General features: G+C 42.9%; 3 protein-coding genes across 18 annotated transcripts in view; 1 reads left to right on the top strand and 2 right to left on the bottom strand.

Annotated features, from left to right (window-relative positions):
• The window catches only part of HERC1 (HECT and RLD domain containing E3 ubiquitin protein ligase family member 1), a 112163-nt gene extending 96761 nt beyond the window's left edge, over nt 1–15402 (top strand). For 11 of the 14 annotated variants that reach the window (XM_035130896.3, XM_088656664.1, XM_035130891.3 and 8 more), the window contains exons 64-78: nt 474–612; nt 1202–1383; nt 2309–2464; nt 3193–3315; nt 4442–4544; nt 5652–5821; nt 6326–6464; nt 6851–7020; nt 7708–7898; nt 8145–8310; nt 9616–9692; nt 10781–11033; nt 11334–11486; nt 12612–12917; nt 14769–15402. In XM_035130896.3, the coding sequence (XP_034986787.1) occupies nt 474–612; nt 1202–1383; nt 2309–2464; nt 3193–3315; nt 4442–4544; nt 5652–5821; nt 6326–6464; nt 6851–7020; nt 7708–7898; nt 8145–8310; nt 9616–9692; nt 10781–11033; nt 11334–11486; nt 12612–12917; nt 14769–14954 (2514 nt within the window). In that variant the 3' untranslated portion in view covers nt 14955–15402. The remainder of the gene's footprint in view (nt 1–473; nt 613–1201; nt 1384–2308; nt 2465–3192; nt 3316–4441; nt 4545–5651; nt 5822–6325; nt 6465–6850; nt 7021–7707; nt 7899–8144; nt 8311–9615; nt 9693–10780; nt 11034–11333; nt 11487–12611; nt 12918–14768) is intronic. The other 3 variants (XM_035130899.3, XM_035130894.3, XM_035130892.3) reach the window with 1 other exon arrangement.
• A 684-nt stretch (nt 15403–16086) lies between these two features.
• FBXL22 (F-box and leucine rich repeat protein 22) lies at nt 16087–21292 on the bottom strand. Its single transcript, XM_035130902.3, has 2 exons — nt 20764–21292; nt 16087–16694 (listed from the first exon to the last, which is right to left on the bottom strand). Exons 1-2 carry the CDS (start codon nt 21126–21128, stop codon nt 16349–16351), a joined length of 711 nt encoding a protein of 236 aa, XP_034986793.1. The 5' UTR covers nt 21129–21292; the 3' UTR covers nt 16087–16348.
• Nucleotides 21293–23759: 2467 nt separating this feature from the next.
• USP3 (ubiquitin specific peptidase 3) overlaps nt 23760–27799 on the bottom strand; it is a 36075-nt gene continuing 32035 nt past the window's right edge. For all 3 annotated transcript variants that reach the window (XM_035130900.3, XM_035130901.3, XM_060282616.2), the window contains exon 15: nt 23760–26503. In XM_035130900.3, coding sequence (XP_034986791.1) covers nt 26338–26503 — 166 coding nt within the window. In that variant the 3' untranslated portion in view covers nt 23760–26337. The remainder of the gene's footprint in view (nt 26504–27799) is intronic.

The following is a 27799-nucleotide window of genomic DNA, read 5'->3' as shown; positions in this document are numbered from 1 at the left end:
ATTATTATTATTATTATTATTATTATTATTATTATTATTATTATTATTATTATTATCACAACAGCAGGAAAGTTATGCAAAGCAAAATAACCTCAAAGCATACAAGCCACCTTTTTCATAAACAAGGAAGCTAGAGACTAGGCTGTGCTGATGTCTAAGTCTGTAAGAGCCAATAAAAAGTTACTTGGGAGCACAATTCAGGTTTCTGAGAGTAGGCTTTAGTGCTGCCCTGTTCCCTCACATGTTTACAAGGTATGGCTATTATATCCTGCAACAGCAGCAGGGGGTTGGACTAGATGTGCTCCGAGGTCCTTTCCAATTATGATTTTAACCCTGCTTATGGTCAGTGTGTGAATTAGGAACAGACCAGCTTCCTGTCTTTGCGCTTGTACCTGTTTATTGGTGGATGGGATCTTTTTTGTTTTGTTTGTTTGTTTTAATTATGTATTTTACATTTGCCTTAATTGCATTAGGTCATTTGTGGCCAGAACTGTACGTTTGTGATTCAAGCTAATGGAACAGTCTTGGCTTGTGGAGAAGGAAGTTATGGTCGGTTGGGACAAGGGAACTCAGATGATCTTCACGTCCTCACTGTTATTTCAGCATTGCAAGGTAAGTAGGAAAAAATATATCAGTTGAATGTGGGACATAACCCATTATTCACTGATTTGATGAGACTGAGATGGTTTCACTTTTTGTTGGGACACCAGCATTTCATTTTGGGAGCTTGATGGGCAGCAATATGTCCTGGCATGATGTATAGGTTTATTTTAACAAAAATCATTGAGCACTTTTTGTCAGTTTCACAAATTTGACCAATCAGTTTTGTTTTGCTTCATGTTGGGATACCTTATGAAGCCTAATTGCTGATCTTTCTAAAATCTCTTCCCAAAGCAACAGATCAAGTAAGACTATGTATAATGCTGAAATAATAATAATCACTTTCTGAGGTGCTCAAAGCATTTTTCATGCACTTTACAACGTTAGGTGGTAGTCCCCTAATGTTACACAATAGGGAAAATGGGCTGGGGGGGGGCATGAATAGGCTCACAGTCCTAGCTGGGGCTGATAGGAGTTGCGGTGCAAAACATCAGAAGGGCAACAGGTTGCTGAATGCTGCTGTGCCTTATTTGGTCATTTGGCTCAACAAGCTACTTATGCTTTGGGATAATTCTGGCACTTTTTCCTTCTTGTGCTGTAGGTTTTGTTGTGACCCAGCTGGTGACATCTTGCGGATCTGATGGGCATTCCATGGCTTTGACAGAGAGTGGTGAAGTCTTCAGCTGGGGGGATGGAGATTATGGCAAACTGGGCCACGGAAACAGTGACCGGCAGCGCCGACCCAGACAGATAGAGGCTTTGCAAGGAGAAGAAGTAGTGCAGGTTTGAGGCAACAGTTATTTCTCCCTAGTTTTAAAGTAGATTAGATGTCGCCTCAACTCAGTTGCTCTTTTAGGCATTAATGGAGTCTTTAATCTGAATTCAGGCCCATTGGGTAATGAGTCAAGTTTTCCTTTTACCTGGTTGGGATAGAACTAGGTGTGTTATCCCTGCCACAGGCTGACAACTGAAAGCTGCACCCCCCTTCTCAATCTTCTCTCAGCAATTCTTTCCTTCTGTGTCCCCTTATTGTTTTCATGTTGGTGGCAGCCAGTAAGTGGGCTGAGACAGAGAAATGCACCATGTGATTATGTCAGAACATGGTAATCGTGCCTAAACATCAAACATACATCAAGCCTGATACATTGTAGTAAGGCGGAATATCTGCATGTAGAACATGTGCCCACACTCGCTGAGAGTGGAAACCACTTTGTTCCAATATGTTCATAAGCCACCTTATGCAAGTCCCATGCCAATGAACTACTGCCTCTCTCTCTCTCTCTCTCTCTCTCTCTCTCTCTCTCTCTCTCTCTCTCTCTCTCTCTCTCTCTCACACACACACACACACACACCAAAAAAAAAACTATAGCAGATGGGCCAAAAGTTACAATGCAGTCCTGGAATTGAGAAATGTATCCATAAGATAGTGGGCAACACATTCTCCAAAGGTTTGAGTGAGTAAGTAGAGAAGACGTTTTCTAAATCTGAGAAAAGGCTTTACAGCTAAAGACAATGCGCGCCTTGGGTGAAGGCTACAAATCCATCACCTTCCTTTTCTTGAAGCCTTGAGGCCATGTGTCCTGTTGGAAATAACATATTCGTATACTGTTGCAGACCCTGTTTCTAAATATTTCTGCATATATTCATAAATAAAAAAGACATTCACCATAAGATCTTCTGATTCACTCTCCCCTCCCCTGTCCCCTAGATGTCCTGTGGCTTCAAGCATTCAGCTGTGGTGACTGCAGATGGCAAACTGTTTACCTTTGGAAATGGGGATTACGGCCGACTTGGATTAGGAAACACATCCAACAAGAAGCTTCCTGAAAGAGTGACAGCACTAGAAGGCTATCAGATAGGCGAGGTCAGGCGTCGATTTGCATTCATGTGTATAATTGCACTCTCAGATTGGGTCACAGTTCCACAGGTGCTTCTACTTTACAGGCTGGAATTTGAAGGAGGAAATTCCTGCCCAACTATGTTCCCATATTTTAATGTTAGGTAGTTCAAAGCACGTGTACAGGCAGCAACAATCCACTACTAGCCTACCCCCCCCCAAAAAAAACATCTACACATGTAGTAGCTCACCTTTCTACCTCCACCTTTGTGTACAAGGTGCTTTGAGATCAGAATATGGCCACCAGCACTCCCTGAAGGAATGTTGGTGTGTTTTGGTTGAGATACTTAGCTGCTCTGAGGATTCCAATATCTGTAGGGGCATCAGCATCAGCATTTGCCTAGCCTTTTAAAAATGCTGCTGTTTACACAGTGACTAGGTTGCAGAGCAACTGCCCTGGAGATTTTGAGGCAGCCCTCTACCATCCTGGGGGTAGGCCTTATGTGCCTGATGTCTTGAGGCATAGTCAGACCATTGATGTTGAATGGAGGCCCTCCCACATCCTCACTTTGGTGCCTGCTGCAGCTCATTTTCCCCTGGTTGTGGCATCATTACTACTCCTACTGAAAATAGGCTGAGGAAGAACCTGCTGCAGTGATATTCCTAAAATCTCTTCCCAAAGCAGCTGTTAGTTGAGACTTGTTGTTTTTGTTTTTGGTAGAAACCTAATTACAAGTTTAACTCTTCAATACTAGGTTGCCTGTGGGCTAAACCACACCATAGTAGTGTCCACAGATGGCTCAATGGTTTGGGCTTTTGGTGATGGTGACTACGGGAAGCTGGGCTTGGGAAACTCAACTGCAAAATCCTCACCACAGGTTAGCATCCTCTGTGTAATTCCTCCCATAATATCTCTAAAAGCATGTTCTGAATACACACCAATACTTTCTTTTTGTATGTCTTTTTGTTATAGCAATAGACTTGTTGATTTGCATTTACCTGTCTTGGATCTCAAAGTGGGATGTTCAAATGAGTAACCATCTGAGTGTCTGTATGTTGACCCAGAAGTCAATCCACTGAATAATGGCTTGCTTCTAAAGAAAACTCATTTAGGATTGTGTTGACAAAGCCAATTTAACAAACACAAGTACACAGTTAAAAGACATTTAGAGTAGTGATAAATTAATCTGCACATAAGAAAACAAAAACTAAAATACAGTGTTGGTTAACAGTAGTTTATATCTGCAACATCCATGAATTCTCACCCCAGAACCATAAAATCAAGTTCAGTATCTGAGACCTCGGTCTGCCATTGCAGAGTCATGCAAATCAGTGTATGCATCCCAGATTAAACATGCAAACCAAAACAAATACTGAAACTATATTGTTATTAAATTTATTACCCACCCTTCTCTAGCAGGTTCCAGGGTGAGTTGCAACAGTTTAGAATTCAGTATTTTAAACAATTAAAATATACCAGTTACAGGAACAGGGTGAATGGATCCTGAAAACACATATCTAAGGTATCAAAGGTCCGCATAAAAGCATCCATTGGCAGCTATACAGTGAAGGTGCTAGATGCACCTCTTAGGGAGCGAAACTCACACCCTAGAGTCTTCTCCCCCTGCTCATTTCAGGGGAGTGCAACCTTGTCCAGAACAGGGTCTCAAGACCTTGACCTTGGCACACATAATACCTCTGTCTTTTGAGCAATCAGCTTTTGTTTTAGTAGTTTTGAGATTAGGATAATGCAACTTAATTGCTTTTGCATGCAAAGCAGTGCTGTTTCCATTGGGCAGAAGGATATACTTGTACGATGCTGGAATTTTAAAATGAATTGAGATTGAATTGCAGTGTGCCCTGAAAGGTGGTTTATGAATATTGCAAAAAATAGATTAAATTTCAGTTTGAGTAGTACTGTTTGTCTGGTTTTTGTTTCGTTTTTTCATTGTGGATCTGTTATTAGAGTATGGCGGTAATTTACCTTTTAATCTTTTTTCATAGAAAGTAGATATTCTTTGTGGAATTGGAATAAAAAAGGTTGCCTGTGGGACCCAGTTTTCAGTTGCATTGACGAAAGACGGGCATGTCTATACGTTTGGGCAAGGTAAGCTTAGCTGGCGCTAATTCAATACTGCAAACTTTCCATGCACTTCAGAGCACCCATCCTCCCATAGCCCATCATTGATTGATTGATTGATTGATTGTACAGCCCTTCATCCAAGGATCACAGGGCTTACAAGTCACAGGGTAGTTTGCCTGGAAAGAGATGTTATGCCGTTGTAAGAAAGTGATTGTCAAAACTTCTCAAATGGATTTTAGCCTCAAAGTTAAACAATGTGTTGTGTGTTTTCAAGATAGAAGCAAAGGAATTGCCCTGCAATCTCTAGCTCATGGGTGGCAGCAGCATGCAGGTGATGGACAGGGTCAGAGCCACCCCACACTGTTTCTGTCACCTATTCCCTCCATCAGTATATGCACAAACACACAAAGATCCAATCCTCCTCTCCCTACCTCACCCACCCCTACGATAAAAAGGCCATGTGCTCCTTCAGCTCACGGCAAACCATTTTGCTGCTTGAGGGAAATGGCAATATGACCTACCCCCACCCCACATACAGAATCCCACATACACCCTGGCACTCATACATCAACAGTGGGAATGGGATATCCTCCTTCATTGTACCTGAGGGTAGCAGGCTGGCTGAGGGGGCTAAGAGAACGTTAGCTTGGGGGAGCCAGGGATGATTATGGGGGCTGCTGCCTCCCTTGACATCTATTGCTTGAGGCTGTGGTCTTGCTCTGCCTAATGGTAAGGCCAACCCTGATGCAACAGCATGGAGAAGACTGGGAGGCAAGGATGCATGTACCAGTTTGGAGTCCAAGCCTCTGAGTGCGGTGGCTAAAGCATCTTTCTGAGGGGCACTGCTGCTGTGGATTCTGTGATCAGTTTTATTTGCTTCCAAGCTTGCTTGCTGTTCCTTTCTCTTCTCTCTTTCTCTGGTGGTGGTCAGATGTGGAAGTTGCAGTGAGGTAGGAGAAACTTTGGGGGAAGCAGGGCAAGGATAGTGGGGTTGAGGAGAGGCCGCAAGCTGGATTGAAACACTTTCCAGGCTAGATCTGACCAGAGGCCCACAGTTCTCTCTTTATGCTTTCGCCCTTTGAAGTCCTTCTTGTTTCCTGTGACACACAACCAGATTTTGTACTGTTTCAGACCGGCTGATCGGCTTGCCAGAAGGGAGAGCCCGCAACCACAACCGTCCACAGCAAGTTCCAGCTTTGTCAGGAGTCTTCATTGAAGATGTTGCTGTTGGAGCAGAACACACTCTCGCTCTCTCTGCCTCTGGGGACGTCTATGCCTGGGGAAGCAACTCAGAAGGGCAGGTCTGTGGAAGGAGAAGGGTCTAATTTTGACCACCAAAAGCTTGCCTTTTCTGCCATTTGAATGAAAAGAGCAAAATACAGGCAACTCCCTATATGCACAGGGGTTGCATTCTGGGTCATTGTGTGCCCCAGTGCCGTTCCACTGCTGCCCCATTCCTCCCCCTTCGGAGGCTCAAAACTGCTCATGCACCAGCAGTCATGCACCAATTGAACATGCACAAAACAGTCTATGTTCAGTTAAACATTCTTTCATTTTAGATTACTGTCCCTACTTTATTCCCAAAACCTTTCTCCGTGGTGAGACTAAGGAAGGGTCCCAGGTATATGAGCCTTTGCTTCCTTCACCTTTCACCAAACACCAGGAGACACATTTATTTGAATGTAGCATCTCCCTGTCCACCTGTTCCCAGTCTAGAACTCCAATTGTGTATTTGACAGCTCTTCTACATGCATTAGAGGGCTACATAACTCCTCCTCCTCTCCAAATCTCTTCCTGGTTTCTAGCTTGGACTGGGCCATACCAACCACATCCGGGAGCCAACTCTGATTACCTTCTTGCAAGGGAAGAGCATCCGGCAGATTTCAGCTGGGCGATGCCACAGTGCCGCATGGACAGCTCCACCTGTTCCACCACGAGCTCCAGGTAAAGAAGGGTGCTGAGGCTGGGAGTGAACCCAACAGCCAAGAACTGGCCGTTTCCCTGCAGTGCCAATCCCAGGTTGGGGGCAAAGCAATATTTACATGAGTCCTGATTCTTCCATCTAAAATCCTTAAGACTTTTTATGCTGACAGAGGAGCAGGATGGGATAGCACCAGTTAGTGGTAATTTACACAACCAATATGATTTATGAACAATAATATTGTGTCCCATTTTGACAAAAAAGTGCTTTCATGCACTTTGTTGTCCTTTCCCCTTTGAAGATCCACCAGTGCCATTTTGTTGGCATCACAGGCCTGTCAGAAATGGTTGTATGTGCACAGGGCCTTTGAGGCTGCAGGATCACACCCTTCTCTTAATTCCGATGGCAGGTGTCTCAGTGCCTTTACAGCTTGGCTTGCCAGATGCCATCCCGCCTCAGTATGGGGCGCTGAAGGAAGTGAGCATCCACACCGTAAGGGCAAGACTGAGGCTGCTGTACCATTTCTCAGACCTCATGTATTCCTCCTGGAGGTTGCTGAATCTCAGTCCCAATAACCAGGTAACATTCCTTAATTTATAACCTTGTCACAGGTGCATTCTTAATCTTATAAAATCTCACTCCAATAAAACCTTAGTTACACTGCTTCATAATCTCTTGTGTATAGTAATCTTTTTAGCAGCTAGTCATCCCTCTCACCCCTCCCTAAAAGAACGAGCTAATCCATTCGGCAGCTTGCAAGCTCTGCTTGTGTGACTGTGGAGGTGCACAATTGTGTTGTCTCTTGCACCCCCTCAGCTCACATTATGAAAGCTCGTATAGGCAAACCTATGGAATGTGCCCTTAGGTGTCAAAGCCAAGTCTTGAAGTGTCCATATCTTTAAATGCTTTTGCTTAAATATATAAATGGAAAGCGAGGCAAACATACTTGGTACACTCTGACCATTAAAACATTGCTGATGAAGAATTGGCGAAACAGGGCCTTGTCCTGGGATTTTTTTCACTGGAATTAATTTGTATATGGCTCACTATCCTACTGGAATTGATTCCTATTTGAATTCGTCCTATCATTACATAAATAAAACCTTTTGAAGATTTACTTGAAATTCATCTTCCTCCTGGCCCGAGTTTTTGCAATTTACTGTTTATTTCTGGACTTCACCAGGGACTCCAGCCCTGCCCGCTGTTCTGAGGGAGGGAGGTTGGCAAGCAAGCACTGGGGCTGGAGAGTCTGTTGACCTCAAGTAGGTGGCCCTCCTTTTCTTACAGAGCAGCACATCCCATTACAATGCTGGGACATGGGGGATTGTTCAAGGACAACTGAGGCCGTTACTTGCACCAAGAGTTTACACCCTCCCCATGGTCCGCTCCATTGGAAAAACCATGGTTCAGGGGAAAAACTATGGGCCACAGATAACCGTCAAAAGGATCTCAACAAGGTCAGGCTGCATTTTTCTTTCTTTCTGGTGTTGTAGGAGAGACCCAGTCAGCATGTTACACTGTGCAAAACCATGGCTTAGTGCAACTGGGCAAATGTGTGGGTGCTCTCCCCTCTGGTCCTGCTGCTACACTACCCCAGCAAAGTCATGGTTTAGCTTAGCCTCATATCTGAATCAGTGCTTGTAGTTTGTTTTCCTCCAAGCAAGTTTGGTTGAAGTTAACGGATGTTTTCTTTTCCCCCAAAGAGGTCGGAAATGTAAGCCTATTTTTGTTCAAATCGCAAGGCAAGTTGTGAAGCTGAATGCATCGGATCTTCGCCTGCCCTCTCGTGCCTGGAAAGTGAAGTTAGTGGGGGAAGGGGCTGATGATGCAGGGGGCGTCTTCGATGACACAATTACTGAAATGTGCCAGGTATTTGATTTTAAATAGAGTTTTAAATTGTTTCAGTTTCTTCCTCAAAATCTTATCTCCTGTGCATGTGTCCTTAACCTGATGAAAGTTCTGAATAGAATGCCAGCCTGTTTTGGAATGGAAATGGGTTTGTCAAGTTGGAAGGTGATATTATAGTCCAGCATTTTTTTACTCATGGCAGGATTCTGAAATGTGTGAAGTGAGGGCATTCTGCAGGTCAACAAATCGGTAGTTTTATATAGCTATACAGATCTTTAAAAAAAGAGTGGCAGTCTATGATAAGAGGACCTTCCCTGGGACTGAAAGCAGCCAGGCTGAGATAATGTTGGCCAGTCAGGTAGCAGAAATGTGTCTCCCATGTCCTTGCATGTCACTCTGTGGCATCCCCATGAGGGGGCAGGTATGACTTGCTTCTCAGTGGAATCTGCTCTCCTCATAACCAGAGACACCCGCACTTATTCATATAAGGTGTTTCTGGAAACTCCAGAATCTCTGCAACTGGTCATTTGTGTAGAGGCTCCCTGCCATGTTTGTCTACCAGAAATTAGGTGACTGTTCAGCAGGGCTATGCACAAAGTCCCAGATCTGCCCTGTTACCCCCCTGGATCAAGCTGATTAGCTCAGGGCTACCTTGGGGGGCACCCACCCCAAATCTGTCCCTGAAAGGGGGCAGGCCAATGATTTTCAAAAGGATTTTAAACCCAATTTTAATGTACTTAAAATGGGGTTTTTAAAAGGTCAGGTGGGGTGCACCAACACCGTGTGTGATCCAATACTCCTATGGAAGAATCAATACTGTTAAAGGCAGCAAAGTGAGAGAGACAGAGATCTTACTTGGGGAGACCACACACACACACCCCACCCCCCGAGAAGTGTGCTTCTGCAGCTCTGGCTCACATCCATGAGAACTCCCTTGTTGGATTTTGCTCCTTGTAAATTATGGCTTGTTGTGGGTGCAGCAAGCATTTTCCCAGCCAGCAAAATACTTTGTGCTGAGACTATTGTGGACCTTAGTTACCTACTACCGTATTACTGCTCCACAGTTTCAGCATGCCATACATTAGCATGGAATTACAGTTTTATAATATTTTTTAAATGAAAATTAAGTCTGCTCCAAGAGTCAATTTAGAAACACTGAGACTGAGTTTCTCTAAATCAAATCACTACTAATTTTGTGCGTGTGAGGACTACAAAGACCCTTTTTCTTGTAGCTAGTATGGAAACATGTAGTTTTATATGCTTGGGCAGATTTGATAATGCTTTAAATGCTCTCACACTCTCCATCCCTCTTTCTTAATTTATAAGGAACTTGAAACTGGTGTGGTAGACCTCCTAATTCCTTCCCCAAACGCAACAGCTGAAGTCGGCTACAACAGAGATAGGTAAGTGGCAAGGTGTTCTCTTCTTTAAAGGCTGCTAGTCTCTGAATTCAAGGCAGGCCCTGTTGAAATGAGCGAGGCAAGTCCCTGTGATCTTAGTAAAATCACCTAAGTATTAAAGGGAGTAAAATGTTGGATGTTGGCTCTGGACTGTAAAAGGTAGGCAACTGGATGAAAGCCAGCTAATTGCAATCAGGATTCTGAACTTAATTGCCTGCGTTTGATCTGCAGCTACCCTCTAGTGATATATTTGCAGCCCATTGTCAGAGGACCCAGACTCTGAACAGCAGCTTGTAGATCAACCCCGTGCCATACAAAGCAGCTAGGTAAGCTGTTGGGCTAAAAGTTCATTTAAAATCTTTAAAAGGTGTTTGCATGAAAATTACTCCACCACTGAACCAGAAGAGACTGGGTTGTCTTAAACAAAACTAACCCTTATTCATAGAACATAATGAAGTAAAATGCCCCCAAAGGTTGCTCAATTTTGTATGTTCATGCTTGATCATTGGAGAAAATGCTTCTGCTCCACAGCAAAACCAAACTCCAATATGTTGGCTTCAAGGTGTGTAAGCTGGCCTTCTGAATCCTGCCATGCATTATTGGATCATTACTCCATTTCTGGGCTTGTAAGGCAAGGGTGTGAGTTGCTATCTGGACACGTATTGAGGCAGTCACATGATAAGCTCAACATGACAGAATCAAAGGACACAGTGACCTTTATGCCTATGGAATGGCATAAAAATATTGAAAATAAAATTAACTGACGTCAACTTCACCATGTTAAAAATTGTTGTTCATATTATTTTGTGCCAGATTTCAGGGTATATGCCACAAATGGCTTCAAAAAGAATTTGAACAAGTTTGTGTTTGGAGTTTTTACTGCAATGTATAAGATTCCCCCACCAGACAGTCTCAAGGATTTGAGTCGGTGGGCAAGCAGGTGCTGCATTTATGTCTTGGCACAAAACTGCAGTTAAGTGATGCAGAGCCCCTTGAGTCCTGTGGTAAACCCGCGAATCCTGACTCTTTGGGTAACCATTCTAGTGAAGCCTGTGTATTGACATCACTCCTATGCCTTGTATCTTTTCAAGGTTCCTCTTCAACCCTTCTGCCTGCTCAGATGAACACCTGATGCAGTTCAAGTTCCTGGGCATTCTTATGGGTGTGGCCATTCGTACCAAGAAGCCTTTAGATCTTCATTTGGCTCCCATGGTCTGGAAGCAATTGTGCTGTATCCCACTCACTCTGGAGGACTTGGAGGAGGTGGATCTTCTCTATGTGCAAACCCTCAACAGCATTCTTCACATTGAAGACAGTGGGATTACGGAAGAGAATTTCCATGAGGTAAGTTAAGCAGTAAGTCTCTGTCCCACTATTTCCACCTCCTGAAGTCAGCATGCTAGATGCTGCCATGCTTAGAACCAATGTGCAAGGCACACATGATCATGGCCCTGGAGTTGAAAGTCATATAAAGGGATACTTCGTTTGGGGGCACTTGTAGAGTGAGAAGTAAAAAGAATGCATTGTTGAAATCCAGGCTAAGGTGGAAACCAGGCCATGCGTAGTAGTGAAATGATAAATATGGACATTTTGGAAGGTCGGCCACAACTCCAGTGTTAAAGTCTTGTTTTTCTTTCCAATTAGATGATTCCTTTAGATTCATTTGTTGGCCAGAGTGCTGATGGAAAAATGGTTCCCATAATCCCTGGTGGGAACAGTATCCCACTTACTTTTTCAAACCGAAAGGAGTACGTGGAAAGGGCCATCGAGTACAGACTCCATGAAATAGACCGTCAGGTGAGAATCTCAGAAGTATTTATAAGGTTTTCATTTATTTCTATAGCTGTTTATAATTTTAAAAATTCCCATTTTGTGGCTGCTTTCTATTATGAAGACTTTTGTGTTGTCACTTTGCTGCATCCAAGAGTGTGTATGGACTGCCTTCACTTGAGTCTAGTGGCTTCAAAGGTTTGCCCTCTGAAAGTTTATAGTCAAATAGGCTGTCATATGGATGCATCTAAAATACAGTTTTGAAACATATTTTTAAATGATAGAGTGGAGAAAGAGATTTAGCAAGATACCTCAGAGTTAGTCCAATCTGTATTGCTGGAGTATGCAAGCTCTTAAGTTCCACACCGAGACTAGTTCTTCCTGTCAATGAACTCTGTGAAGCTCAAAATCAGGCTTCCTCAACCTCAGCCCTCCAGATGTTTTTGGCCTACAACTCGCATGATCCCTAGCTAGCAGGGCCAATGGTCAGGGATGCTGGGAATTGTAGTCTCAAAACATCTGGAGGGCCAAGGTTGAGGAAGCCTGCTCAAAAGCATACTATATGAAATTAACAACAACCACACACTATACTACTTCATTAATGTTACTTGAGCCAACCAACAGTGTTTTTAGTCTATGATTGCAAGAATATAGTTCTCTCTTAGGGAAGTACTTCATAAAACCTGCTTCTTGCCAAACACATGCGGAACTCAGTGCATATCCTTTTTTGGAATATCACTTGATCATTGACAGTATATCTAGTGTTGCTGTTTTCTCAAGTGGCATGCTCAAGGCAGCTTACAACTTGAAATACATAGCTACAACATAAGTCATAAACAAATAAATATTAAAAAATAGACAACCAAACTGAACAATTTGCACACAAATCAAATAAAGATCTAAAATAAATACAAAAAATCCCAAAAGCTAGAACAGCAACAAAAAAAGGGGGGGACCTTTTAACAACACTGCAGTAGTTGCACAGAAGGTCACACCATTTCTGGCCAGCATTCCCTTTTTGAAGATTTATTTTAGTTACGTGAGCTACCAGCTACCCATCCCAAAAAGTGTTTTCACTGACTGTACTTTGGATTGTGTAGTTGCAAAGTAGAGATCTGTGTGCCGCTACTGAACTCCATCTCTGGGCTGCAGGTGGCTGCAGTGCGAGAAGGGATGTCGTGGATCGTTCCAGTCCCATTACTTTCTCTTCTGACTGCTAAGCAGTTGGAGCAGATGGTCTGCGGAATGCCAGAAATTTCTGTGGAAGTTCTGAAGAAGGTTGTACGGTACAGGGAAGTTGATGAGCAGCACCAGCTGGTACAGTGGTTCTGGCACACCCTGGAAGAGTTTTCGAATGAGGAGCGTGTCCTTTTCATGAGGTTTGTGTCAGGAAGATCTCGTCTGCCAGCTAACACAGCGGATATCTCTCAGCGTTTCCAAATAATGAAGGTCGATCGGGTAAGGTGCCACTTTTCTTCCTCTTTATTGCTGTCCTGCCTCAGTCTGGCAACAGAAAGCTAGTAATCACTGGACACTGAAACTTTTGAACAAGTAATACTGAAACTGAAGGTAAAGGGACCCCTGACCATTAGGTCCAGTCGTGACCAACTCTGGGGTTGCGGCGCTCATCTCGCGTTATTGGCCGAGGGAGCCGGCATACAGCTTCCAGGTCATGTGGCCAGCATGACTAAGCCGCTTCTGGTGAACCAGAGCAGCACATGGAAACGCCGTTTACCTTCCCGCTTGGAGCGGTACCTATTTATTTACTTGCACTTTGAAGTGCTTTCAAACTGCTAGGTTGGCAGGAGCTGGGACTGAGCAATGGGAACTCACCCCGTTGTGGGGATTCGAACCGCCGACATGATCGGCAAGCTCTAGGCTCTGTGGTTTAACCCACAGCGCCATCTGTGTCCCAAAACTGAAGGTAGCCTAACAGATTTGGCTGAACTGACTTAGAATGTTTATATAAATGCTAATCTTGAACTGACAATGCCTGTGCAGGGGAGTAGATGAAGAACTTCCTCTAGATTAGGGTTAGGGAACCTGCGGTCCTTCGGATGTTGTCTGTCTCCATCATCCCTAGCTACTGGCCATACTGACTGCGGCTGCTGGGAACTGGAGTCCAGCAACATTTGGGAGGCCCTCACAGGTTTCCTCCTCCATGCTGCAGATGAAGGCATTCAAATCTTGCTTGAAACAAGGCTCCCTTGGGAAAAACCAGTTGTGGTGAAGCACAACTAGATGCAGCAACGTGTCAAACTTAGCTGTTCAAAGGATTAATAAAGTTGCCCAGCCAAGGAATGGGGCAGCAAACACCAGCCCACAAGGAAGGTTGGACTTGGAGTGCTTTTTTTAAAGTGACAGTGCCCCTATTGGTTCCATTGGGATCTTTCCCTCCTGTGTTGTGTTTGTGGAACTGCTGGGGAGGTGAGATGTGTGGTGTTGGTGAAAGGCCTCTGATGGGGATCTACAGGAGAATGTGGGGTGGGGGGGAGTCATCCTATCACAATGACAGCTAGGTTTGTTTTTTAAAAAACACCCTTCTCTTCTATCCTGTATAGGATGGATATTGATCTCTCCATAAAATAGAAAGTGATCTGTAGAAGCTGGGCTGTAGGTATCTCTCTTAGGGTGTATTGCAGAGGTAGTACAAATCAGTTGCCAGTTGGGAAATCCCACACTCAACATCCTCCCCCCACTATGAGTTTCAGGCTGGCTCGTAGTATCTTGGTCCCAACACACTCCTCTGCCAGCTTCCGTCCTCCAGTATGTATTGCAAAGTGAGGGAGTTGGGAGGAAAGGATGTGAGGCAGATACCTGCCTGAGCTGTCCCTGCATTGCCAATGCAAACTCTGAGAAGGATGGTTTTTAGAAGGGAACACTGGATTCAGATGAATCTTCAGCAGAAGAATCCCAAACTTTGGGATTGTTCAAGGGACGGTATTTTCCCCCTTCAATATCAATATTAACAACAATAACAATACCATTAACACCAGGAAGAATAAAAATATTGGGTCCCCAAAGTTTCTGTCAGCAGTGGAGGATCCAAGTATGGTAGTCTTCATTGCACAGAACTGGAAACACAGTATTATCTGCTATTTCCTCTCACCTTGCCACTAGTTAAAATTGGGAAAGAGGGACCTTGGAGCAAAGAGGACTCCTCAAGGAGCCTGCCTGGCTGGGCCTTTCTGACTCTTAAGAGGGTTCTATTTTTAAAAAAAGCCTACAAGTGTGTGAACAGACCCAGCCCACCCCTAAAGTGTGTGACTTCCTTTTCTGCTTAACAGTCTTCTGCCTTTCTCTCCACAGCCTTACGACAGCTTGCCTACCTCACAGACTTGTTTCTTTCAACTGAGGCTCCCACCCTATTCCAGTCAGCTAATCATGGCCGAGCGTTTGCGCTATGCAATCAACAATTGCAGGTCTATAGATATGGACAATTACATGCTGTCCCGAAATGTGGACAACGCTGAGGGCTCAGACACAGATTATTAACTCTGTGGACAAAAATCATCTGCCTTTTTCGCCCATGTCAGAGTTCAATGTTGACACCATTTTATGGTAACAATAGATGTTTTAGGAACATAAACAGCTGCCACCTTTTTAGTTACTCTAAATGTAACAAAACTTAGATGTGTTTATTTTTTGTGACTGTAAACAAAAAAAAATGCAAAAAGTGAGATCAGTAAGGGTTTTCTCCCCCTCCTCCCATATTTTTGTTCACTTTTGATAAGTTTGCATGGAGCCTTTCTGGTGCATTTTTGTTGGGAATGGTACATTTTGTAAACCCTCCCAGTGAACATGAAGAGTTGTACATTGTGTATAATTGTTCATTAGAAATGACAGTTTTACATGAATATTCATATATTTATTTTTGTTTTAATTTGAAATGCCTGTCCAGGGTTCCTTATGCAGAGAAAATAAAGCAAATTCAAGAACTGAATTGTGGTTTTGTCAATATTTGACATGGTGCTGACCCAGAACTGTGGCTTGCCATTTGGGTCTCCAATTTGTCATAAGAAGTCTTTAAAAACTAATATTCCACAATATATTAAGTTCCTTAAATGAGGTTGGACAGCTGAAACCGGGATGGAGGCTTCTGTAATCTGGCACATGAAACTACAGTACTTCCAATGAGAGCTGAAACATCAAAAAAGGACATGTGCTTTGTTCACTCACTTTTGTCTATGGCTCAACATTTAGTCTTAATTGTGCAGCTGTGGAAGTAATGCTACTTTTTGTTACAGTCCCAGAGGAGTAGTAATCTGAGAGGTTTTTCAAAGAAAGGTAGTATAAAAGTAAATAGAAGTGAAGAATTGCAGTTAATAGATTTACATAATTTACACTAAAATACATGGTATAGTTTAAGCCATTGTAAGGTAGCAATTTCCTGTGTCAGTTTTTGAGGTATTTTTGAGATCCCAGTAAATAAAGCAGCTGTGACCCAACTCACACCAGCCCTAGTAATGGTCAGAGAAGAGCTTGGTGTCAAACAGCTGGAAGGACCCAGATGTTCACCACCACTGCCCAAATGGGAGGAAAAAATGCATTCTAACAACATCAAGAGCAGGTTCTTTCTGGATCTTACTAAGTAACCTATAAAAAAAAAACAAAGCACAAAAGCAAATGCACTTGAAATTGAACATTTAATGTTCCCAAACCATCAGGAACTAGTCCCCACGCCCTTCACAAATTCCTCTGGCTCTGCAAACTTTTCAGTCAGGTGTGAGATTGCCAGTGCCGAGTACCTAACTCCAGGGCTTTGCCATTTTCACAATTTAGTGAGTTTGTGCAGGAGAACAGACAGGTCACTTTGCCCTCGTTTTGTATGTACATGGTCACCATATCACAACAGAAAGAACACACAGCCCGGCACCACCTCTCTTGGCTTAGTGCCACAGCAGCTTCTTGAACGCTCTTTCTGCAAGCAAGTTGCTGCCTGGCTTTTTGTCTGGGATCATGTCTGCACTTCTCTCTGCTTTTAGAGATAGCAGTGGACGGTTTTTACGGACTTGCTGCAAACCAGCCTCAGTTATATTCCTGCAGAAGTCCACATGTAAAATTTCTAAAGATGTAGCATAGAGGATTACAGCTTCTAAAGTCCGGTCAGTTATCTGGACGCAGTTTTCAAGTTGGAGAGTGCTCAGACAGGAGCAGCTCATCAGAAGCAGTGTGATACAATCGTCTGTGACATGGCCACATCCAGACAGCACCAAAGACAGCAAGTTTGGGCATCTGAAAGAATGAGTGCTAAAGGTTAGCAAAGTAAAACGTAAGCCACACAGTGCTAAAGACCCTCTATCCCTCACTCCACTGAAGCCAATTCAAACTCTGGCCCATATCTATATGAAGCAGAAGATCCAAACTAGGTAGTACCGTACTTAAAATCATTTACTGGGTAAAGTGGCTATGCACCCACCCACCTTCCAGGGCCTTTTAAAAAATATGTTTGTGAAAACAGCACTATTTCAAATGAGACTTTATACTGACCATGTTCTCTAGGAGCAAACACAGCCCATAGACTACAGTAATAAATTGCATTAACAATGGCCATTAATTTCCCTCTAATGTAGAAAACCCTCTCCAAACCATTATGTATATAGATGTAACTTAGGATAATGCTTCAAACATCTAATCAAGTGGACTTTCCAATTCCAGGGTGGCTAATTTGGGAGCTTCAGTTTGGTAATGATTATTTAGTATTAGTATTAGTATTAGTATTAGTATTATTTACAGCTAGAGTGTAAATAATAGAGTGAATTCCCTTTCCCTGCTCTGCTCCAGAAAGCTTATGGAAGAATAAATTTTAATCCATTAGGTTCCACAAAACTGCTGTGTTTGCAGCATCAGACAAATAGAGAATATCCCTCTGGAGCATCTCCCAATATTATAATCTAGCTAACCTCAAATTATTTAGAAAGCATCAAATATAAGCTAGTTAAACATACTAGGATGGTTATTCCAACTTAAGTGAGGGGAAAGTCGTACAAAGGTGAACCTGCTGGATCAGACCAGAGACCTATCCTCTTACAGAATTCCCTGCTTGCATTGTGCCCAGCATGAGAGCAGAAGCCCTCCTGATGTTTCCTGATAACTGGTAGCTAGAGGCAGAATAAAGTCATCACAAGTGCATGGAGGACACTTCTCTGCCTTGCAGTCTTCGGAAGACTTCACCATTCAGCAACCTAAGAGGAGGGTACATACACAGATTGGCTACTGTGTGAACAAGCTTTTCTGCTGTTCAACACCACTTTGTGTGAATGGACCCTGTTAATGTAAGGGCATCTTATGCCTTAATATTTGTTAGTCTTTCAGCTGCTCCAGGACTTGGGGGAATTGCTTGATAGACCTCAGATTGGCTGTGTAGAACACCCTACCCCACAAGCTCAGGCTATTGAAATTTTACTGAAGAACAGAGAGCAACATTTAGAGTCAGGCTATACACATCAGAAACTGTGTGCTACAGTCTCTGGCTTCATGAGCTGTATTCTATAACTGGAGCAAGTACAAAATTTTGATACATGAGAAGAGTAGAGGGAGATTCCCCCTCCCAGATTTAAAAATATGAGGCAGCATGCCTGGTATGAATGAAGGAGTGGGTGGAATTTAAAGATGTGAGGACTCTGGATTTAGAAGGATATGACTTGAGGTTTGGTTGGCACAGTTAATTGTACAAGACAAATATTCATGGCCACCTCATGAGAAGAGAAGACTCCCTGGAAAAGACCCTGATGCTGGGCACAAGGAGAAGGGGACGACAGAGGATGAGATGGTTGGACAGTGTTCTCGAAGCTACCAAAATGAGTCTGACCAAACTGCGGGAGGCAGTGGAAGACAGGAGTGCCTGGTGTGCTCTGGTCCATGGGGTCACGAAGAGTCGGACAACAACAACATAGTACATAAGGGCTTCTTCAACCATATGATTAGGAAATCTACACAATGTCTGGAGTAGATACAGCGACCTGTTAGAAAGAAAGATCCCATGCTGGGTATCCCCAATACAGGCAGTAGCGATAAAAGATCAATCTGGAGAAAAAATGGGGGACATTACCAGTCTCAAAAATTGAGAACTACTAACAGGAGTAGTTACACACTAGTTTCAGTATTCTCAAGATATATAGGGGGGAGAGAGAGAGAGGGTTTTTGGAAGGCGGGTCAGAGTTTGAAAAAACACTTTTAGGAAGCAACAAAAAGCTTATCAAAAATATACCAAATCCTATTAGAATAGGAAACAAAAGATGAGTTAGTAAAGGCAGCAATGATACACTGGGCATCAGATACTGGACATAGTATCAAGCTATGCATCGGAAAAACTGGAAGACAATAATTTTTGGGCATGTTACACAATTAAAGAGAATATCCAAAAAATGACCTACAGATGGTTTCTGACTTCCAGTAAAATCGCTAGAATGTACAAGAAAAGATCCAACTTGTGTTGGAAGTCTCCAGAAATAGAAGATATGCTAATTTATATGTGGTGGAATTGTAAATACGTCCCCCCAAAAAGGGAGATGGCATATAATGAACTCAAAAAACTATTTTAAGTTCACATTTCAAGAGATTAGAAGCCTTCTTACAAACATATAGGAGAACAGATACCTAGGAAATACCAAACTGTACTCTTGTATGTAATAACTACTGCGAGAATGTGTATCATCTATATCATTTTCAATTTTACAAATCTGAAGCCTAAATCAAACAAAAGCGAACCCTACATTAAACATCAACTTCCCTTCCTCCCCTTCCATGGTTCATTTCAATTTCTCCTTTACTGCTGCATATATTAATTACCCCTTATTCTTTCTCTTCCAGTTTTTTTCTCCATTTATAATTTTACTGCTAAATTTATTCTGATCCTAACATTTTTAAGTTGCTTACAATAATTTTTCAAACAATTTTTTTCTAATCATCTTTAAAGACACTTTCTTTTTGCTCTTATTATATCTGTTAGACTAGCCATCTCAGCATACTCCATTAATTTCATCTGTCATTCCTCCTTTGTTGGTATTGTGCCATTTCATTTTTTGGCATACCCCATTCAGATCACTGGGTATATCTGAACCAATTATTCCTAAAATAACAGCTTCTGGTATTTTTTAAGAAGACTTTTTCACCCAAAAAATTCATTTCATTATAAATCATCTCTCAGAAGCCTTTCACTACTTTTACATGTCCACCACATATGGTAGAAGGTACCTCCATTTTCCTTACACTTCCAGCAGTCTCTAGCTCTGACTTATACATCTTTGGCAACTTACTAGGTGTTAGATACCACCTATATATCATTTTCATTTTTTATTTTTATATTTTATTGTTATTGTTATGATATTATTTATACCCCACCATCTGGCTGGGTTTCCCCATTTAATTCTCTTTTAATGTATAACATGCAATAAATTTTAGTTCCATAGTTTATCGCGTGCACTCAATTCAATATTATATCCTATATCCCTTGCCTTATGTAACATTGCTGGTTTTACCAGCACATATTTTGTTTCCCACTCTAATAACAACTCATACATTCTAGAAATCAATTTTTATGTGTTCTCTATAAGCTCCCTTTCAAATTGTGAGCTTTGATTCATAAAACCTTTTTTTTAAAAAAACATTTCATTCAATTGTAACCAGTCCCTCACTGCTTCTGTAATGTCCTCATATTTCTTAAGCTTTGCCTCTTGCTCCGTAAAGTTCAAAAACTCTCTTTATGTTGCCCAGTCTCTGTCCATATTTTGTTTTTTCAAGGAGATTGCTTCTATGGGTGAAAGCCATAGAGGTGTTTTCCTTTCCAGCGGGTTTTTGTATTTTCCCCACACTTTGAAGGAGTGACATTTTTGCAGCTGTGGAGTTATTTGTACCTTGTCTTAGGATATCAATAGTTAATCTTCCTACAGTGAAATGAAAGAGGGGCCCAAAATTAGTCTGCTTTAGCTGGAGGGCAATAACATCCATTTGAAAACTGCTTGGAATAGCTGGGCAAGGTAAAGCACATTCTGGAAATTCCAAAGCATAGAAGGCTGCTATGCTTTATTTGATTTTTTCACCTTAAAAAGATGTTGGAATGGTCCCAGGGGGAGGAAACAAGGGATAAGAATAGGAAGAACCCTGCTAGAAATATTGGGTTGTACTGCCTGTTACAATGATTGAAGAGTGCTCAAGAAATGCATGTAAACAAAACTAGTGATTCTGATGCAAAACCACAGAAAATCTAAGAGGAATCAGGTCGTACAACTGCAGCCTATGCAACTCCCATCTATCACATAAGCCACCCCCGTTTTATGAAGTATTTCACAGCCCAAGAACTTACCTGTTGCAAACCTGGTGTAAAAAGTTATTGACTATGTGCTCGTGGGTCTTGCAGATGTTCTGCTGCAAGGTGCTCTTCATCCAGTTCTCAACGTTGCACACTTTGACTTGGCTGGAATGCCAGCAGATGGAGAGGTAGCGTAAGGCTGGTCCCAGAACAAAGTTGCTCTTGGTCAGTTCTGCAGGAGAATGAAAATGCAGCAGAGGCCACAACGAGGGATCCTGAAAGACCCTGAACAACTTAACACAAGTCTGGGCTAAATTCTTCCTGCTCTTTTTATCCAGAAAGGAGAAGATGTGCAGAAGGCATTCCCAATTCATCTGTGTGATATGCATTGCCACTGAGTGGCTACAGGGAGAAGGCATTGTATGTTTCAGCAGCAAGACAGGAGGCCTGAACGGCTTCCAAGTCACTTCTGGTCTCTTGCACAAATATGGTGTGGAATGGAAGCTATTTTTGGCAGCCAGCTGGCAAAAGCGTTTCAAAAAAGGGCAAGGATCAAGGGGAGGCTGGCTGCAGACTCTGTTTCTTCTCCCCGTGGAATGGCTAGAGCAGGAGCAAAATGGCTTAGTTTATTCAAGTCTTGCCTTAAAAGGATTTATTTGCCTCTGCGACTATTCATGTTTAGGAGATGGTTTCTGCTTGTTTAGAGCCCTTCCCAACCCACCCATCTGTTTATGTCACATGATGGATAAAGCCACTACTTCCCCTGTAAAAGGTCTGAAGCTGGTTCACATCATACCAGGGCAGCTCCTGAGGTCAAAGAATGGCTGTGAATCAAAGGCAACCCACATGGAGGAGATAGCCAAGATTTACACACTATATAAATCCACTGAGATTCTACAATGCAAGTTTAAGACTCTGCTTCAGAGCCCTGGATGAGCAGCACCTAGCTTGCTGGAGAACAGATGGATGCAGTCATTACTTAAAAGGTTCTGTTATTTTTTGTTGTGAAGGTCTCATCATGTTGCAGAATGGGACACTTCAGCTACTTAGTTCATGTATTTGGTTGAACAGAGATGAGAAGTAGAGGAAATTGCCAGAGACCTCAAAGAAATGCTGAGAGCTCTGAGCTTGGTTATGAAAGTGTTAAAAGAGTCACCCAGTCATTTGTGAAGTAGTTCTGCTCTTCTACCTTGCTCCCTGCCTGGATGCAAACTACAGAACTGAAGCCCACCTTCCCATTGCTTGATGGACGAGCTACTGCCAACCAGAAACTGCTTTAAGGCACCTGCTCTGGCACCCAAGGCTCCAGCTTGGCCTTTGGTGATATTTAAACATCTCCAAGGGCAGACAGACCCAGCCTGTGAGAAGAAAAGAAATGGGCAAAAATTAATCCATTCAGCTCCTTTGCATCTTGAGGAGGGGAGGCAGTTGTATTGCTCCCTGTGTCCTCTTTGAGTCATTATTGCATCTCTATCTCACATTTCCTTCAAGAAACTGTCTTTCTTTTTATCCTCACAAGCACCCTGTGATGTAGGTGAAGCCAAGGGACAGTGACTAGCCCAGTCACCTAGGGAGCCTCTTAGCTGAGTGGGGATTTGAACCCTGGTCACTCAAGGGCTAGTCTGACACACTGACCACTGCACCACACTTGCCCTGCAAATGCCCTTCTGGGTTCTTCATGAAGCACAACCCATAGCCCCAAGTGAAACTTCATCCCTTAAAAAGGAACAGAAACTTAAGTGGAGGTACAAGAGAAATGAAATGAAAGGAAGCCCTTCCTCTTCCAGCCCCTTCCAGGCTCCTCTGCTGGTGGAATGAGAGGCCGTCATTGACTGGACAGGGGCTGTTCTACAGAAAGGCTCCACACAGCTGTTCTAAATGATCAAGGATGCAAACACACAACAGCTGACTAAAGGAAATAATGCAATCTTTGTATCAAGTCTGCAAAAGGGAGGAACCTACAAGAAATATTTAGTAGCCAAACATACTCTGCGTACACAGAGATGCCATATGTCTGCTTTTTCCTGGACACGTCCTCTTTTTCATGGTCAAAATTTCTCTCCAGGCGGAATTTACAAATTTAGCAAAATGTCTGGGTTTGGCGGCTGACTGACGGGAGCAAGTTGTGCATGCAGCAGGGGAGAAGCGGCAGCAAAAAGGAGCTGTCAATTCCGGGCCCCTGCTGGAGCTGGTGTGCTTTGCCGGGACTTGGCTAGCAGGTTAGAGCCGCAACACCAAAGTCACTTCCTCCTCTTCCCTCCACACCACCCTCCACTGGTCAGACTTAGGGAAGAGGTTGCAGAGGAAATGTTTGTTGTGTGTGCAGAATGGGATTCCAGAGCTAGGGAGAAGAGGGAGGAGAAGCCAAGCTCTCAGGCTGCAAAGGATCCTCCGCTGGAGTGCAGCTCCTGTAGTTTGGCCTCTCCCCTGCCCCCCTGCCTGCACTGGGCCCTGGGCATGTGCCTCTCGGTCCTTCCGCTCTCCCTCCTTAACTTGGTGAAGAGTTTCCTGGAATCTAACATTTTTGGCTTACATTTAGGAAACAAAACTGAAGTATGTCATGTTCTGCATGCTGAACACAAACGTTGGAAGATTTCCCAATAACCTAGAAGTATTAGAAATAATATTTAGGATTAAAAAATAAAGTGTACTTAATGTGGTTTAAATATTATATTCCAACAGTTTCAAAGCATTACTAGGATATTATTTTTCTTTGAGTTAGTGTACACATTTTGATACGTGAGTGTGCTATAATAAAATATTAAGCACTTAAATGTATGTATGTTTCCTTAGGAGGATGACCTAAGGAATATGTCCTCTTTTTTGCTCTTCAAAATATGGCAATCCTAGTATATAAGTATGATCCAGTTCCAGCCTTAAAAAAAAAAAACCTGTTCCACCAACTTTTACAAAAAGTTCCCTGCCAGCTTTCCTGGAGCTTTTCCGGGAACTTCTGGCAATTCTTACTTGCCCTGATCTAAAATGTAAATCTAGTTCATTAAAGGGCTCTTCTTCCAGAAGCTCAGGAAAATTGATTCTCACACAATGAGCACAGAGAGAAAAGACTTTAATGGCGAATCTTTCAGAGGAATATGTTTTATGAAGGAATTTGAATTGTGGCCAACAATCCCCTTCCAAAATGCGCAACAGTCCTCACCGAGGATTACACACAATATTTTAATGGCAAACAATCACAGCTATGGCACTATAACCCCAAGGCCCCTCTCATGCACGCAGGCACCAAAGGGCATTCAAGATGCAGATCACCACTCCAGTGAGAGCGAGAGAGTGAAAAAGAAAGGGGAGGGGGGGAGCACCACACTGCCATTTCCAACCAGTCACCACAAGTGCCTGAAAGTCTGGCTACCTCTCACCTTTGTAGTTGGATCTTCTTTGAACTGCCTAATCCACTCTGGTCCATCAACAGAACTTCCTAGGCAGAGCACCTTTGGGGTGGCAGTGGTGGACCATTTGTGAAGCAGACAGGCTTCATCTTGCAGGAAACGGGTGGGGTGGGGTGGAGGGGGGGTGAGATAGGGCATGGTTCCCAACAACTACACAGGGGAGCAACCTTTAATCTGGAAGTGTTGATAACTAGCATGAACTAAGCCAGTGCTTTTTCAGGGAGCATTTCTGGTGCTTATCTATATTACCAGCTGCACATTCCTGCCCATAACTGTCACTGGCTGGCAGTGCTACACCTGGCAGCTGAGGTGGCAGAACTGAAAAAGTTCCCCCACCCTCCCCCTTAGACTCAGGTTATACAAACAAGGGTAAAAATAAAATACTAGTTCAGGCGCAGTACACACTTTGACTGCTTCAAATCTGTCACTTTGACACGACTCACTGAGTATAATCCAGCAGATAAGGAAATCTCCACCAGGAAGAGAAATAACTTGTGTTGCCACAACTCACTGATTAGACATTTGTGTTTGCAGGGGTGGGTGGAGCCAAATCAGGAAAAGGCTCTTTGTCCAAACTTACGTGCCTGAGCTACCACACAGCCGGCTTCAAAACAGGAACAAGCGCATTGCATTTCAACTGCCACATTCCAAAAAGAAAGAAGGTCTTCACACAGGGGAAAGATACCATGACAAAAAAGGAGAGGAAGAGGGAGGCAAAAGGTAGAAGAGAAAGGGGAGAAATGAGAACCAGACCCAGCTATTAGACATAGCCGATTTTTAAGAAAGGCACATTTACATTACTTTCTGAAGCTTCCTCCTTAATTCCAGTAGGAGCTGGTGCTGAGGAAATATGCCGTAGCACATGGTGTGACCTGATGTTTTGCTCTGCTTCCTCACTTAAGCAGATGCTAATTCAGGGTTATAATCCCAGGGAGCTTGATCATAACCCTACCATGGACCCTTTGGGCATCACGGAGGTTCATTACAAATTCCAGCGACCCGATTCTCTTCTCTAATTTGAAACCCTGGGGTGAAAATAGCACCACAAAATGGTGCTATAATTTCCTATTGGGTGTGTGAAAAAGCAATCAAGTATGTGTAAATCACATGGGCACAATCTGAGGGGGCCAGCCTCTCCTCAAAATAGCCAGAGTTGCAAGAGAGCACCCTTCTGTTCATTTGAACTAGTCAGTGAGAGCCAAAATCCCTGCTGGGCTGGGCTTCTTACAACTGTAAACCAAATCTGCAGCAACAAACCACAAGATGCAGAGCAAAGAAATGCCAACAAGGAACCCAGGATTGCAATGCTGCACAGGGACTATTAATACTGGTGAAGACTACAGTCTCTACATTTGCAGTCACCCAAGACTGTTGCTTCCATGATACAGGAATGGCAATTTTACCTATTCCATTCTACCTTCAAGGCATCACAAGACAAAAGGATGCATGATAGCATTATGAGATGGATTATACACAGTTCTAACCTTAATGGAAAGACTAGCAAATCCTGAATTTTCTCAGCTTTTTTATAGCTTAATCGCTGTAGAACACTAATCTTTCCTCTTGCTTTAAAGGAGAAATGAAAAAAATGGAGCAAGTTTCTATTATAAACAATTTGCAGCCAGCTACTAAAGTACAGAGAATTTTGAAAGAAAGCAGCCTCCATAGACAAAGAGTAGCAGCGATTACATGGCCTGTTGAATGAAGCCACAATTCATACACTCCTTTCCTTTTTACAGGCAGCCAAACAACTGTCCACACATCAAGTGTTTGGTACAAGTCCTTGATCTTAAGAATAAAAGCCTATCCAAACAGCTGAAAGCCTCCAGACTATTTCATAATTAGGTACACAAATGTGCTTATTAGAAGGATTCAAGTTTCTTTGATGTAAATGTGCCTTCAGAAAGCAAACTCCAACATTGATATACAATGATATACAAAGTCAAACAACTAAAATAGCTCTTGAAACTATATATAAAAATTGGGTTGAAGTAACAAATCAATATCTTCTGAGGTGTTTTTTTTCCTGGTATGACTTAACAACAGTTAGCTTGTGTCCATGTTAACAAATCAAATACTCTACTACTGACAAAATAAAACCAGAACCCACAAGGGAAAAAAATGAAAAGTGCACAATGAAATCAAGAGTCTTGTATCAAGTATCTGTGGAGGATTGGAAATGTTTTGCCTGATGGACTTGATATGCACTGGGCAGGAAGAGGTATTAAAGTTTATCAGATGCTGATTTGGCCTGCCGATCTACATAGAAGAGTATGTAAGCCTTGGCTTTCACCACCGTCTCCTCATCAGTCAGCGTCACGGTGCTGTCATTGAAATGGAACCATCGGCCTTCATGAGTCGCATAGGCTGTATAATGTCCAGAGCCAACCCTGTGAACATCAAGAAACATAGCATGAGGGAAATTAATTCACTACTTTCTATTTTAAAAATTAGGCTAACAGGTCATGGGGAAGGATCCTGGTTGTAGCTATTTCCCTCACCTTAAAAATACTTGCCAAGCCTCAACTGCCTTTTCCTTCATTGGATACACCCAACACAAACACTGATACGAAACATTTCCAGAATGCCTTCTAATGTTCAGGAGCCTTAGGCACATAGCCATGCAAAGATAAACGCAGCCTGTTGGTGGAGGAGGTTCTCTCCTCCTGCTCACTCTCAAGGCTGGGCTTATGCAAGTCTGAAGCATCTGTCGGGAAAAGTCTGCACGCCTTCAGACCTGCCTGCTCAAAGGACGAGGCAGCATCCATTGGGCATGTTCTCCATTAGTTTGGTCTTCACTGCCTTACTTTTGGACTGGAATACTTCTCTACTTCTATTCCCAGCACTTCGTTAGCCAAGGCGGAAAATGACCCGTCTCCTTAAATTTGCCAGCAGTTTAACCCATAATCAACCAGCTAGGGTCCCCACAATGCCTGGTGCATGAAGCAAGAGTGGCTATCCCCCCCCCATGTCATAGAGCAACATGAATATGACTTATTTAGTTGATGCTGTTGGCTTATTCAGGAAGCACCTCAGGCCCTGTTTTTGCCAGAAGCTATTCAGCACTGCAGCGTTTTCTTTTTCCGTTGCTACAAGCAGGAGCCCTTTTGGGGTCATGGGACTTGCCCAGGGCCACATAGCAAGCGGAACAGTGGAACCCACATCTCAGGCCCATCTAACAGACCAGCCACTAATCAGCCTACATCATTTTTGGGAGTGTAGCCTGGTCAGTTACAGTCAGACTATATCATGTGAAGCCAGCTGGGTTGTCATCCATTGAGGGTCTAGGGAAAGAAACAAGATCCCAATCCACATTTATATAGTTCTAATTCTGAATTATCTTTTTGTGTGTTATTTTGACTCCAATCTAGATCAAGAGGCATTTGTCCTCTAGATATGAGCGCTCTCCTTTTGAAAAAATAACAGCTCCTCTGACAACAAGCTGCTTCTCAGCCAGATGACTGCACTTTAAAAAAAAATCAAATGTGACCAGCTACCTCTCGTGTAGGATTTAAATGTATTTCCAAACACAGCATTTAATTTAAGTAACTCAAATAAGATTGTGAAGTCTAAAATTTCAATCAGGACCACAGAGAATATTTTCAGGCAAAGCGTTGCATCTCTTTATTGATTTGTCAAATTTAAAAAGGGAATTAACAAGATAAGCAAAGCTAACCAGGTTATTC

The sequence above is a fragment of the Zootoca vivipara genome, chromosome 13 (assembly GCF_965207765.1).
Source record: "Zootoca vivipara chromosome 13, rZooViv2.hap1.1, whole genome shotgun sequence".
NCBI classification, from domain to species: Eukaryota; Metazoa; Chordata; class Lepidosauria; order Squamata; family Lacertidae; genus Zootoca; species Zootoca vivipara.
Note: the sequence above shows the minus strand (reverse complement) of the source record. Positions and strands in the feature narration are given on the sequence as shown.

What these genes read in the sequence shown, in the direction of transcription:
- FBXL22 (XM_035130902.3), bottom strand. Translation starts at nt 21,128, where the DNA reads ATGCCTTCTCCCTGTAGCCACTCAGTGGCAATGCATATCACACAGATG. An exon ending in TTACACCAGGTTTGCAACAG is followed by an intron (nt 16,695 to 20,763) that starts GTAAGTTCTTGG and finishes TCATTCTTTCAG; the next exon opens with ATGCCCAAACTTGCTGTCTT.